The following is a 15,196-nucleotide window of genomic DNA, read 5'->3' as shown; positions in this document are numbered from 1 at the left end:
TGGAAGTTAAAGTGTTTATTGATGTGTTTAAACTTTGTACATTCCCCACAGACCACACTAAGGAGTTTGCAGGTAAATCTGTGCATAGTGGGAAGAGACACGGAAGGGGGAAGAAAAAAAAAAAATAAAAGTCACAGGAAAAATAGAAAAAATACACCACAGGTTACCAGAACCTCCAGATTTAAAAAAGCCGTGAGCATTAACACCAACTATACAAGCATTACAAAGACATGATGGTGAGTGGAACAACACCCCTTCTTTTGTTCTTCTGGGGGCCTCTGCATCCCATTTCCCTTAAAGCAGGCAGCATCCCTTTCCCAACTTACCCCCCCTCTCTTACCCTCCCCGGGGGTACCTCAACTGCTGTTTTCAACCCAAAAAAACCAACTCCGCGTTCATCAGCTCCAAAAAGTACTGATTATTGCAGTGATTTGGCATTTCTGGGCAAACACCCAAAGTTGTGCCCATGGCCCGACATCACCGAAAGAGACGCGGAGGGTCAAAAAAAAAAAAAAAATTTAATAAATAACCCCTGCAATTCATCTCTACTTACCCCCTGGGTGAGGCAGGAGAGCTGGGGAAAATGAGGAAGTAGTAGCAAGAGGGGGGATTTTGTTAATGCCAGGTGAGGACTGAAGGAAACTGGTTGAGAATGGAGGATTTAAATTCAATAACCGGGGACTTCCGACGCTGGAGCGGAACTGAAATGTGGGAGGGGAATGTGCAGCCCCCAGTATGCACAAACCATGTCCTAACATTCCACTAGGATAACTATAAACAGAGATGCTAGAAGCCTTTTAACTCCTTGCCTCCAGGGAGTCTTGATTCCTAGAGCCCAGACTGCTAAGCAGCAGGGTGCACATCACTGGCGGATGAGGATGGGGGTTTTTTTTTCTCTTTTTTTTTAATTTTTTTCCTTTTTTTCTTTTTTTTTTTCTCATTATAAGGATTTTTGTTAGTTACCATTCCCAACTGCTTCCTTGCTTTTAGGCTGTCATAGCTCCTATCCCTAAATTAATCTCTTTGCAACTCCCAGTGAAGTTCATTTGAAAAAAAAAAAAATTAAAAAAAAAAAGAAAAAAGGAAAAAAAAAAAGAATACTGCTTTATATATAAAAGCCAAACTGACTGAAGAGCCACAACTGTCTCCTTTTTACAAGGCGGGCTGGTACAAACGACCCTCAATATACAGGTGGTCTATCAGAAATAAAATCAACATTTTCCATTTTATATATATATAGAAGCTTGTATCAGACAACAGTACAACAGAACTGGTATTTTTTCAGATTATTTAAAAAAAAAAAAAAAGAAAACTACATCTCAGTCAAATATCTGCAATAGATCCATTTTTTTTTCCCATTTAAGGAGATTTATATATCATATTGTTATATTATCATTTCTTCACCCATTTAAAAGAATGGAAATTGCAACTCTACAGTAGTAATTATAGTCTTAATGATCCAGGAGTTCTGAATGTAAGATGAAGTCCTCTCAAAGCAACTGTTGGTCAGTAGTTGATCCAAAACGCTGGACCGCTTTGGCCCTCTGCCCTGTGTCCTTCCTGGCCAGGGCTCTTCTATCTTCATCTCTTTTATATCTGCATCTGCTCCAGGTATTTGTAGGTGGGGTTCTCGTAGCCGTGGTTCTGCATCTTGCTCAGATGCCTCTCTTCTGGGGTAAGCATGGGGTCAACCTTTAGAGAGACCAGAGTCACGGGTCAAAGGAGGTACTTGTAGGCCTCATTTCATAGCAACAAGAGCCCAACAGACAAATGGTGGATAAATACCACAGCAAGCAGCAAACGGGATCAAAAAAGGTAACTCAGAAACAAAAATTTGCTTAATAGAGTTTCTCCATCGGGTGGTAACACCTACTGCCTGCCCTTGCCTCTTTGGGGATGTTCTCATAGAGTGGTTTGGGTTGGAAGGGACCTTAGAGACCATCCAGTGCCACCCCCTGCCCTGGGCAGGGACACCTCCCACCACACCAGGTTGCTCCAAGCCCCCTCCAACCTGCCCTTGAACCCCTCCAGGGATGGGGCAGCCACAGCTTCTATTCCAGGCTCTCCCCACCCTCAAACCAAGAAGTTCTTCCCCACATCTCATCTCCATCTCCCCTCTTTCAGGGTCAAACCCTTCCTCCTCCTCCTAGGGCTCCCCTCCCTGACCAAGAGTCAAGGGAGAATGGAGCAGTGGTGGGTCCTGGAGAAACAGGGGCAGCATGTGTTTGGTGTCCTCAACCATAGAATCATAGAGTCACAGAATGGTCTGGGTTGGAAGGGACCTTGAAGGTCATCATGGAGATGTAGGAGTGAGGCAAGGACAGCAGGAGGAGCGAGCAGAGGAGGGATGGCTCACACCTCCCACCCAGCCAGAGGGGATCACAACCCCCAGCAGAAAGCTATTGGCCCCAGAAAATCATAGAATCATTGCATGGTTTGGGTTGGAAGGGGCCTTGAAAACCACTGAGTCCCACCCCCTGCCCTGGGCAAGGACACCTCCCACCACACCAGGTTGCTCCAAGCCCCCTCCAACCTGCCCTTGAACCCCTCCAGGGATGGGGCAGCCACAGCTTCTCTGGGCAACCTGGGCCAGGCTCTCCCCACCCTCACACCAAACAAGTTCTTCCCAACATTTCATCTCAATCTCCCCTCTTTCAGTGTCAAACCCTTCCCCCTCATCCTATCTCTACATGTGCTCGTAAAAAGTCCCTCCCCAGCTTTCTTGTAGGCCCCCTTCTGATGTTGGAAGGCCACTATTCCAGGGTCTCACCACCCAGAGAGTGAAAAATTTCTTCCTGAAATCTCACCTCAATCTCAGCTTCTATTCCAGGCTCTCCCCACCCTCAAACCAAGAAGTTCTTCCCCACATCTCATCTCCATCTCCCCTCTTTCAGGGTCAAACCCTTCCCCCTCCTCCTAGGGCTCCCCTCCCTGACCAAGAGTCCCTCCCCATCTCTCCTGGAGCCCCTTGAGGGACTGGAAGGGTCTCTAAGGTCTCCCTTGTGCCTTCCCTTCTCCAGGCTGAACCTCTAATTAGCTAGCATTACAAATTTAGGACCCACTTCTCTCATTAAGGAGGTTGTTATGATTGCACACATGGGTTGGGCAAAGGGGAGCAGCAGCTTTGTGCAGACTCCATTAAGCTGTCATTAGAAACGTGCCTGTTGGAGGCAGGAGGAAGAAGAAGGAACCGCTTCTCAGCATGGTTTGGGTTGGAAGGGGCCTTGAAAACCACTGAGTCCCACCCCCTGCCCTGGGCAAGGACACCTCCCACCACACCAGGTTGCTCCAAGCCCCCTCCAACCTGCCCTTGAACCCCTCCAGGGATGGGGCAGCCACAGCTTCTCTGGGCAACCTGGGCCAGGCTCTCCCCACCCTCGCCACCCCCTGCCCTGGGCAGGGACACCTCCCACCACACCAGGTTGCTCCAAGCCCCCTCCAACCTGCCCTTGAACCCCTCCAGGGATGGGGCAGCCACAGCTTCTATTCCAGGCTCTCCCCACCCTCAAACCAAGAAGTTCTTCCCCACATCTCATCTCCATCTCCCCTCTTTCAGGGTCAAACCCTTCCTCCTCCTGTGGCTCCCCTCCCTGACCAAGAGTCCCTCCCCATCTCTCCTGGAGCCCCTTGAGGGACTGGAAGGGTCTCTAAGGTCTCCCTTGAGCCTTCCCTTCTCCAGGCTGAACCTCTAATTAGCTAGCATTACAAATTTAGGACCCACTTCTCTCATTAAGGAGGTTGTTATGATTGCACACATGGGTTGGGCAAAGGGGAGCAGCAGCTTTGTGCAGACTCCATTAAGCTGTCATTAGAAACGTGCCTGTTGGAGGCAGGAGGAAGAAGAAGGAACCGCTTCTCCGCGTCTAAATACTTGTTCCATTAGTTGGGAGGACAAATCGCTCCGGATTGACTGACTGACTTACTCCCCTGCTAAAGATATCCCCTGAAAAGCTCATTTACTGCTAAATCCTATCCTCAGCCAGACAGGGAAGCCTAATTGAATTCCTTGTGACAAGTGTGAAGTGACAGATCCCAGCACGGCACGGCGATGACTGCTACCTGCATGCTAATAAAGAGGGGATGAAGATGTCAGCAGCTACAGAGTTAAGTCCCATGGAGCTGGGAGAAGAACAGTTGATGGTTTGGCAGCTACTGCCAGCTTCTCCCCCCTACACACGACATGTGATTCAAGGCTTGACTATTTTCATCCTCGGTGAGGGATGCGGGAGTCGTTTCTCACCTCCACAATCCCATGGCTGATGGTCCCGTACTGCCTCTTCCTCAGCATCACCAAGCTGATGACTATCACGGTTGCTATGGCAACAGCAATCACCAACAGACCAATCAGGGCGCTGCTGCTGAAGCTGAAGTCGTCGCGGAGGGAGTTGTCATTATCCTGGAGGGAAGAAAACATGGGGATGCTAAATGCCAACCTAAGAGGTGGCCACCAATAAGGTCCTCAACCATCCGTGGTATCAAGACACGACCAGAGAGTGTAGATACTTCACCTCTAGATATTTCACCTCTAGATATTTCACCTCTAAATATCTCACCAAAAAGATAAATCGCGGAGGGAGTTGACATTATCCTGGAGGGAAGAAAACAAGGGGATGCTAAATGCCAACCTAAGAGGTGGCCACCAATAAGGTCCTCAACCATCTGTGGTATCAAGACACGATCGGAGAGTGTAGATATTTGCCCTGGCGTGGCACGGCGATGACTGGTACCTGCATGCTAATAAAGAGGGGATGAAGATGTCAGCAGCTACAGAGTTAAGTCCCATGGAGCTGGGAGCAGAAGAGTTGATGGCTTGGCAGCTACTGCCATCTTCTCCCCCCTACACACGACATGTGATTCAAGGCTTGACTATTTTCATCCTCGGTGAGGGATGCGGGAGTCGTTTCTCACCTCCACAATCCCATGGCTGATGGTCCCGTACTGCCTCTTCCTCAGCATCACCAAGCTGATGACTATCACGGTTGCTATGGCAACAGCAATCACCAACAGACCAATCAGGGCGCTGCTGCTGAAGCTGAAGTCGTCGCGGAGGGAGTTGTCATTATCCTGGAGGGAAGAAAACAAGGGGATGCTAAATGCCAACCTAAGAGGTGCCCACCAATAAGGCCCTCAACCATCCGTGGTATCAAGACACGATCGGAGAGAGTAGATATTTCACCTCTAAATCCTTCACCTCTAAATATCGCACCAAAAAGATAAATCACAGAGGGAGTTGGCATTATCCTGGATGGAAGAAGAACAAGGGGAGGCTAAATGCCAACCTAAGAGGTGCCCACCAATAAGGCCCTCAACCATCCGTGGTATCAAGACACGATCGGAGAGAGTAGATATTTCACCTCTAAATCCTTCACCTCTAAATATCGCACCAAAAAGATAAATCACAGAGGGAGTTGGCATTATCCTGGATGGAAGAAGAACAAGGGGAGGCTAAATGCCAACCTAAGAGGTGCCCACCAATAAGGCCCTCAACCATCCGTGGTATCAAGACACGATCGGAGAGAGTAGATATTTCACCTCTAAATCCTTCACCTCTAAATATCTCACCTCTAAATCATAGAATCATAGAATCATCTAGGTTGGAAGAGACCCTAAGGATCCTCGAGTCCAACCATATCTCACCAAAAGGATAAATGAACACAAAATTGTTTCCCCACTTAAACATCCTGGACAGGCACCGAGCCACTCCCCATCCCACAAAATACTTTTGTCCCTAAAAAAAAATCAGGTTAGGGTCTAAAAGCGTTTACTGTTTTTATCTTTATGGAGAAATTCTGTGCTGCATGACACTCTGCGTGAGCTGCCAGAGCGGTGCCAAGGCACCAAAATCCCTGGAATTCAGTAACAGGAACCCAAATCCAGCTTCAGGAATTGGCTGATGACTCAGCTGACTCATTAGCCATGTACGTACCGGCTCGTCCACCAGCCCACCCACACGTTCCGCGTTGAAAATCATTTCCTTCACATCGAGGGTTTCATCGATGACCTGAAAACAGTCACAAAAAGTGTTTTATGAAAGGAGCCATCCAAAAAAAAGTGGGAGAAGGAACAGGAGAGCAGACAGGAACCCTTTCATGAACACCAGCAACGCTGAGATCCACCTACCACCTTCTCCCCTGCTCCCAACAGCATGAGATGTTCTATGACTTTTGAAGGCCCTGGGGTCAGTACTGCAACCACCACCACGGTCAGGAACCTCAAACTAATAACTCAACTCAAAAACCTTGGACACAGCATTTCTGTCGTGTCAGATCTAACCTGTGGCTTGAAACAATTTTAAAAGGAAACTCTAAAAAGTCCACTTTCCTTTTGTTTTTTTTTAAACCCAGGGAACTGAGGCAAGCTGGCTGCTGCTCTGCCCTAGTGAATTCTTCACCTACTGGGTCGCTCACCTTCACAGAATCACAGAATCTTCTAGGTTGGAAGGGACCTTAAAGATCATCTTGTCCAACCGTCAACCTAACTGACAAAAATAGACACCCACACAACAAACAAGGAGCATCATCACTAAACCAGACCTCCCAGCACTACATCAACCCCTCTTTTGAACACCTCCAGGGATGGTGCCTCCACCACCTCCCTGGGCAGCCCATTCCAATGCCTGAGAACCCTTTCAGGGAAAAAATTGTTCCTAATATCCAGCCTGAACCTCCCCTGGGGCAACTTGAGGCCATTTCCTCTCGTCCTGTCACCTGTGACTTGAGAAAAGAGACCGACCCCCACCTCTCTACACTCTCCTTTCAGGGAGTTGGAGAGAGCAAGAAGGTCTCCCCTCAGCCTCCTCTTCTCCAGGCTGAATAACCCCAGCTCCCTCAGCCTCTCCTCAGAAGACTTGTGCTCCAGACCCCTCCCCATCTTTGTTGCCCTTCTCTGGACCCGCTCCAGCACCTCGATGTCTTTTTTATGGTAGGGGGCCCAAAACTGGACACAGAACTCGAGGTGAGGCCTCACCAGTGCCCAGTACAGGGGGACAATCACCTCTCAGGCCCTACTCCCCACGCTGTTCCTGATACAGGCCAGGATGCTGGTGGCCTTCTTGGCCACCTGGGCACACTGCTGGCTCCTGTTCAGCCGACAGTTGACCAACACCCCCAAGTCCTTTTCTTTGGCAGCTTCAGGAGGTGGCAAGAGCTTTCTCACCAGGAAAAATGGGTGGGAAGACAGATGGAATGCACTGGCATTTGGTGCATTCAGACAGCAAAGCTACCAGCTAAAATAAAGGTGTATCCAAGGGTCTCTGCTCAGGAAAGCAGCTGGTAAATCAGAGGTTTCTCCAGCATGGAACTGCCAAAGATCTAGATCTCTCTCCTTCCCTCACCCTCCCACCCTTCTGATGCTAATCAGTATTAAGAGCCTACAACAGTCAGAAAACTGCCTCCCCCACACCATATGGATAATGAATCCACTGACATTCTGTAAGCAGGAAGGAGAGATGGAAATAAGCCACCGCGATTAATTAGCGTCCGCGGCAGGCTCCGCTTTACACAATACAAAGGTGGAGGAGGGCTCACCACATTTTCATCCACTTTGTTCTTGCTGTTAATCACTTTTTCCTCGGCGCCGATCAGCCCGTCCAGCTCAGTCATGCCAGAACCTGCACCAAAAAAAGCAAGGCAGGGAGCGTTAGGAGATTTAGGAAGGTCTTCCTACTCTTGGTAGAGCTTCCATGGCCAGCGTGTTTAACCGCGTGGACCTCTGGTTATTAAATCTGTCTTCATGCTGTTGTGTCAGAAGGGGAGCTCACAAGCTATTGCTACGGTGACGAGTGATCAGGGGGGGTTCTGTTAATGAGAGGAAATGAGGTGGCAATGAGAGGAGCAGACAACACTCACCAAAACCCAGGCTGGAGTGTAAATCCAGAAATACCAGACTGTTAAAGTGCTGCTGTTAGAGAAGGCCCAAAGGCAACGTGTCACACACACTTTGTGAGAGCGTGGTTCCTTCCTGCACGTGTCACCCCGGGTCACTGCCACCTCCTGATGGAGGTGCCCATCTCCTCTCCTCAACCCCACGCTCAGCATCCCCAGTTCTTTGGAAATGGAGCACATCAGCAAGTGCCTCGGGAATGAGAATCTCAAGGTCACCCCGCACGGCTCCGTAATGAGCTGCCGTCCCCTCTCTGGCAGGAGCCCAGAAACAATAAATCCCAGGGCAAGGGAGGAGCAAAAACCTACACCAGCCTTTGTAGCGGAGCATCCCTCACCCCTTTCTAGGCTGGAACTAGCAGAGGCTCAAGAGAAGAATATCAATTAACAGAAGGCGGCTGTTCTGCATAAACTGTTTTGATCTGAAGCCTTTATAAATAGATTAGATCAATAAGAGGAGCCCGATGCACAATGCACAGACCTAACACAACAGCCAGTTAGGAGAACACCAGTTTTCCATTATCAGTAGGGACAACGTAACACCCTTCACACCACCAATGCCTCCCTGATGCAAAGCAGGAGGACAGCAAAGCCTCAAACCTACAGCAGGGTCTCTCCAACAAGGAGCATGAGGTGGGGGAAACGTTACCACAGCACTTCCCACTTTGCTGGTGATCCCACACACCTCCCCACCAGCTGCTGAGCTCGCAGATTCCCTAAGACATCATGTCAACCCCTGCCGAAACCGGCAGCGTGGCCTTTGATGAGATGCAAGGAGTTGGCTCCCAGGCAAGTTTTTACAGCCCCAAGCTTTTACTGCCTGAAAACGCCAAGGAAACTAAATGTTTCACTCCACCTCCTCCCAAAAGGAGCATCTCGGGTTTTAGTGCATCCCTTTTTTTCCTTTGGAGACAGTAATCAGATTCCAGGCACGGCCAAGACGGCCAGTCTGACTTTTCACAGCTGTCGAAGCGGGTCGTGTTATTGTTAAAGTCAATGATGGGGCTTTTCTGGAGAGATTCGCCACAAATAGTTTTTTTTCAGAGAACTCCTGTGTCAGCTTTTGGCCCGTGGCTGCTTTATTCAATTCTCAGGAGCCAACGTAGCGTAGTTCTCCAGGGCTGGGAGCTTGGCTTTGCTATTTGCCAGAGTGCTGGACCAAATAACTGACCCAGTTATATACTTCCCAGGGAAAAAACCACACACACACGCACAAAAAAACCCCCAAACTCCCTATCAACTCTTGTGAAATAAAAAGGGAAGGGAGAGAAGGAGCAAGCACAGGATATAAACTTGTCCCCGAGCCATCAGAAACTCCTCCGTTTACCCAAACGGAGAGAACCAGCCTGTATTTATCACCTTTAAGTCAAAGCAGCTGTCCAAAAAGAATATAAATTAAAATAATTTCAAACTAAAGGCTGTCCTAATTCTTTCCAGAGCAGCCAGTACTCTGAATTAGCCGTACACTCTTCTGCAAGAGGGATGAAGGTGACTTACATTTGCAGAGAAAGGCTGATAATGAGAACAGTTTCACGCTATCTGGCCTTCCCCACGTTACAAAACTATTTGTGTTCATATGAAATGGTTATTAACAAAATCCTTTGCTCTCCTTTGAGATTCTGCACAACCTATTGGGAACCAAAGGCAGATTAAAAGTCTGGGTTTACTCCCCACACAGAGCACGTGCCCTGCAAGAGCGTTTTAAGAATTAGCCTTCCATTTTTACTTCAGGAACCAGGTGTGTGGGATCAGCCAGGCCTGATCTCTACCTGAGACAGGCAGCAGAGAATTTCATTTAATGCCAATATTTCTATGTCACTCTTAAAGCCCTGACAGCCCCTTTTTAAGCAAGAACCAAGTTACTGCAGAATTACCAACGAGCTGAAGGAGAAATGGACAAGCACAAAGGACGTCGCTAGCATGGAGAGATGCTACGTGTGGAAAGGTGATGCCCAGGAGAACACAAAGAAGGAAGCTCCTCACAAACACAAAGAAGGAAGCTCCTAATTTATCTGTCCCAGACCAGCCACGTTCTGTAATCTCTAGGAAGACATTTAGCCAGGAAACACAGCCTGTGTCTGCTGTAGGGCTCTCGTTCCTCGTTTGCCATCAGGAGGTAAGGACAGATTCCACCACAGGCAGAAGAACCTCTGGACCATTCCCCACCAGCACTGCAAGGTTTATTTTGAGAAGTGTGGAAGGAGATGCAGACGTGTAGGCCCACGTTTTTTGAGAGCCATGAAGCTACTCCACGCTCTCCGAGACACCTCGTGAGCCCATCAGAGAGGAACACACACAATCAGATGCTCAGACCAACTCATTTCTTTAACACTAGGCCTAAACAAGCAAAATCGACAGTTACTGATCTAAATGAGAGCAGGGAAATGAAAATAAAGGTGATAATGGAACTAAAACGAAGCTACCAAACACACTGAGAAGGTAGGAGAGTGATCGAAAGCACTGTGAGGGAGCAGCTTAGAACCAACCTTTTTTCATTGGATGGTACAAATCCGGCTGAGGATCTAGCAGGAGGGAAAACAAAAACAAAAATAGCAGAGAAAGGAGATTAAGAGAGAAAGGAAAAAAGGTTTGCGCATGATTTCTGACTCAGACCCTGGGAAAAGCTTTTAGTCTACAGCTTTCTTTAAGCTCAGGACTCTATTCAAGCATTTTAAAAATAAATACGCACGCACACACCAGCTGTCAACACCCAATGATACCAAAAAAATACAGATATCTATTTTTGAAAGAAATCAAGAGAATTCCTGCAGCCTTTCAGCAGGTCACGGCACAAAGACTTAACATTACATGAGAGTGCTTTGGTTAAAGACTGAAAATCAATTCCAGAGTCAAGCCACACAGGAAAAAAATCTAACACTCCCTGCAAAATGGAAAGAGATGAAACAATCTGGCCGAGAGAAGAACTGGAAAAATCAAGACAGCAGCTCAGGGCAAATTATTAGGGTATTGCCTCTTTCCAGTGGACTGAGTCTGAGGGGTGCTGCTGGGGGGACCGTGTTACTCTTCAATCAGCCTTAAAAAAGGGATGGAGCTTTCTGTGCCACCGAGTTGAGGTTACATTTTGTAAAACCAGTGAAGGCAAATTTCAGTTCCACGTACCTTCGCTTTCAGACAAGGCCGGGAAGGTTTTCACCTGGAAGGGACGGAAAGGTTTGCCCTCCAGGGGAATTTCTTCGCTCTCCTCGGAGCTGACCCTGACATCCACCTGGGATTCAGAAATGGAGGAGGTGAACTGATCCATGTCAGCACGTTGCTCCTGAAGCAGCTCATCTGAAAGGAAGAAGAGGAAATTGTTACAGAAGCTGCGTGAAGCCTGGCAGGAAGAGAAAGGGGCAGATGGTTTGAACCTAGAGCCGAGGCCGGGCTGCAGGGGAACACTGCTCGGGGCTCTGCCAGGTTATCTGATCTTGCAGGCTCTGATGTTTCATCTGGAATTCTCAGTCAAGGCCTTGGCTACAAATACAAATAAGGGCCGAGAGGTTTGATGTGGCAAGAGGTTTTGGCAAAATGGGATTAACCTCCTACAAAGCGGGAAAGCATCTGCTTATTTTCACGAGTCTGTCTCATCTCCCTTCAAGAGAGAGAGCTTTGCTTTGTTGACTTCTTTTCAAATGGACAGTGGAACAAGCTATTCTGGCTGGTTGTGTTACAAACCCCAGAGAATACACGCCCTGAGATACCTAAGCCCAAATGCTTGTTGTTGAGAGCATCCCCTCAAAGAAGACAGCAGTCTCTCTGGAGCCCACTTCATGTGATATAAAAGCTCCTAGTCTAACACGGTGGCACAGGAGCTGGCACAGAGCCACTCACCAATCTCATCCTGGATTTCCTCAGCCACATATGGCACCTTGTAGAGCAGAGACAAGCTTTGATTCATCCGCTCCTCGATCACATGGAGATGTGTCATCACCTGCAAATGTACCAGAGCGTGTTGGAAGAGGAGAGGACCGTCACTCGGTCAACAAAACACATAGTGGTGGGTCTGCCACGATGGACAACAGACTGGGACACAGGTCCACCTAGTCCAGTTCACCAAGTGATGGTTTTTAACACTGGAATTGGCCATTTTACAGGGCTCTCAGTCTTCTGGGAGCAGCTGGGGGTGGGAGGGAGGACTCAGCCAGCTCTCCTCACCAGCTCTCTGCTGGTGTTTCCCATATGCCAGATACGGTCATAATTCATTTCCTGCAGCAGCTACAAGCAAATGCTTTATTAAATGGATTATCAGTCCTGCCTACTAGGATAGATACACAGGGAAGGGAGCAGACAATATTATTTATCAGAACAAAGGTGCCTTTCAGAACAACAGTGGCATTACATTTGTCTTACACCCACTGTACCCACCCACTGGTGACAGCGTTCTCCCTTTCGGTTGAGAAATAAATTCAAGCTCTACGCAACCTCAAATCCCTCTTCCCCAGCATATTAAATTCACTGGTGAAGTCAAGCCTGACCTGAAGAGGGTGCTGCATAATCAGGGATTATTGCAGACCAAAGAAAAACATTTATGTGGACGGGCAAAATGTTGGAAAAGAGCTAAGGAGGTGAACGGTCCCGTTTTACAGCCTGACGTGTACCTGACCTTTCAGAGCAAGGATGAAAGCAATTTAATTTTACATGTGGCAGCTTGTCAATCAAGGGAATCGATTGAGGAGCTTAAAGTGCATCTGAAAAGTAAAGGGAATGGAAATTGAACTGTACCACCCACATCCCTCCTATGTCGATCTGTTGACACTGCAGCCTTCAGAATGAATTAAAGGACTGTTTAGGTTTTAGCTTAAGAACACAGTTCACACACTCCTCCCTCTTGGGCTTTGGCAGCATCAGAACAAAGGGTCAGGGTGGACGGGGCTTGATGTGCTAAAGCTGTCTCTGAAAACACTACCACACATTCCACATCATCACCAGCCAAGCTTGTAAATACCACAATCTCTCCCCCGTCTGCCTGAGCGTAAGAAGAACCACAGAACCAGTGGCAGGAGAGACAAGAGCTGAAGGTACATCCATAGCACCCAGAAACAACCTGAAACCCAGGGGAACAGGCACCTCCAAGGTTTGATTCTAGAAAATCAGGGCAACGCTGCTCCGAGGTGACAGTAACAGGCTCCAGTCCCTGCCTGGCCCTTAAACCACAGTATTTCCACCTAAAGGTTATACAGACAAGAAATAAAGCATCTTTCCCCCAGTAAACTGAGACTGGTAACAGATTTCATTCCTCCAGCTGTGACCTGAGAGTCAGTTCTCTCTGCTTCTCTCTGAACTTGTGAAAAATAAAAATCCCTACGAGCAGACCTTTCAGTGTTAAGAACTTAATTTAAATCCTAAGCTTTTCGCCATTTTAAAAGTGGGTTGTAAAAACAAGTATCAGGACATAATTAAAAAGATTTGTGGAATATCTGCAGCTACTCTTGGAAGTACAATGGCCAGGTTTGATATCCACTTGAAGCAGCACGTTCACATACACTACCCAGCAGAAGGAAAATGACTTTGTGGCTATTCAGAAGTAAAATACATTCCAACAGCACACAATAAACTCATCAAAACACATTTTCTAATAAAGCCAACAAAAGCTTGGCAAGGGCTATGTATTATTCTTTGGAAACAAGGCAATAACTCTGCAGAGGCACACGAGAATTGCCACAAACCCAAAACACAGGCATTGTGAAGAACAAGGATAATGAAAGGAACACAGAGACACGAGGTCTTGAAAGAAGTGAGGAAGCCTGTTCAAGGACAACCAAGTTCCAGCAAATCATTTCATGGGTGTCTAACAACAAAAAAAATATGCAAAAATGATACATCCAGCAAATCATTTCATGGGTGTCTAACAAAAAAACCACAAAAATGATACCAAACTGGTTCTAAATCCCTAGACCAACAATAATTCATGACAAAAATCAGCGTTTCAATTTTTAACACAAGGAAAATCCAGGTGGCCAACAGGATGCCCAGGAGCCAGCAATGGGCCCTGGTGGCCAAGAAGGCCAAGGGCATCCTGGGGGGCATCAGGAAGAGTGTGAGCAGCAGGTGGAGGGAGGTCATCCTGCCCCTCTGCTCTGCCCTGGGGAGGCCCCAGCTGGAGCACTGGGACCAGTTCTGGGCTCCCCAGTTCCAGAAGGACAGGGAACTGCTGGAGAGGGGACAGCAGAGGCTACAGAGATGATGAGGGGCCTGGAGCATCTCCCTTATGAGGAGAGGCTGAGGGACTTGGGGCTTTTAGTCTGGAGAAGAGAAAGCTGAGGGGGGATCTGATCAACAGCTATAAATACTTCAAGGGTGGGTGTCAGGAGGATGGGGCCAGGCTTTTTTCAGTGGTGCCCAGGGACAGGACAAGAGGAAACGAGCACAAATTTGAATAGAAGAAGTTCCACCAAAACATGAGGAGGAACTTCTTTCCTGTGAGGGTGGCAGAGCCCTGGCAGAGGCTGCCCAGGGAGGTGGTGGAGTCTCCTTCTCTGGAAGGAGACCATTCAAACCCCACCTGGACACGTTCCTGTGGGACCTGCTCTGGGTGACCCTGCTCTGGCAGGGGGTTGGACTGGATGATCTCCAGAGGTCCCTTCCAACACCATATCATTCTGTGAAACTGGTACAGAGAGTGTATCTGGTGACAGGCAACAGGCACCCAGAACAGAGCTCGCTGCACAAGGATGACAAGTTGCTATAGTACCCAGCAAAATTAGCATGAGGACTTGACGCGCGGCTTCCAGAGCTGGGTAACAATGCCTCCCTTGATAGAAATGTTCTTAATACCTGAGATTTCATCTGTGCAGCCTTTTCTGGGTCAACTGCCAGGACGTGCTGGTAGTGGCGGATGGTGTGCAGCCGGTCCTTGTTCTCGGCACGAACGTAGCGCTTCAGAGCCTGCAGGATGCGGTGGGGCTGTGGGGTTTGAGGAGGGGAAGAGTTCAAACCCATTCAATTCCAATAAAATTCACAGCTGAAACGCAGCACTTCAGCCCTGAGCCCGCTTTGTTACTGGACAGATCAATCACCTGCGTTAACCTCAGATATTTTCTTTCTGAATTAAGTCTGACTCAGAACACTAAACAACAACCCCCTGCAGCGCTCCAGGCTGGGGGCAGAGGGGCTGGAGCTGCCTGGCAGAAAAGGACCTGGGGGTGTTGGTGGCCTGTGGGCTGAACAGGAGCCAGCAGTGTGCCCAGGTGGCCAAGAAGGCCACCAGCATCCTGGCCTGTGTCAGGAACAGCGTGGGGAGTAGGGCCCGAGAGGTGATTGTCCCCCTGTACTGGGCACTGGTGAGGCCTCACCTCGAGTACTGTGTCCAGTTTGGG

General features: G+C 48.4%; 1 protein-coding gene across 1 annotated transcript in view; it reads right to left on the bottom strand.

The window, feature by feature from the left end:
* Nucleotides 1-15,196, bottom strand: part of APLP2 (amyloid beta (A4) precursor-like protein 2) — a 54,060-nt gene continuing 38,864 nt past the window's right edge. The window contains exons 11-18 of the mRNA XM_014951826.1: nucleotides 14,655-14,783; nucleotides 11,712-11,811; nucleotides 11,001-11,171; nucleotides 10,367-10,402; nucleotides 7,527-7,609; nucleotides 5,927-6,001; nucleotides 4,909-5,064; nucleotides 1-1,692 (exon numbers count right to left, since the gene is read on the bottom strand). Coding sequence (XP_014807312.1) covers nucleotides 1,591-1,692; nucleotides 4,909-5,064; nucleotides 5,927-6,001; nucleotides 7,527-7,609; nucleotides 10,367-10,402; nucleotides 11,001-11,171; nucleotides 11,712-11,811; nucleotides 14,655-14,783 — 852 coding nt within the window. The 3' untranslated portion in view covers nucleotides 1-1,590. The remainder of the gene's footprint in view (nucleotides 1,693-4,908; nucleotides 5,065-5,926; nucleotides 6,002-7,526; nucleotides 7,610-10,366; nucleotides 10,403-11,000; nucleotides 11,172-11,711; nucleotides 11,812-14,654; nucleotides 14,784-15,196) is intronic.

This window comes from Calidris pugnax, unplaced genomic scaffold (assembly GCF_001431845.1).
Source record: "Calidris pugnax isolate Ruff unplaced genomic scaffold, ASM143184v1 scaffold145, whole genome shotgun sequence".
NCBI classification, from domain to species: domain Eukaryota; kingdom Metazoa; phylum Chordata; class Aves; order Charadriiformes; family Scolopacidae; genus Calidris; species Calidris pugnax.
Note: the sequence above shows the minus strand (reverse complement) of the source record. Positions and strands in the feature narration are given on the sequence as shown.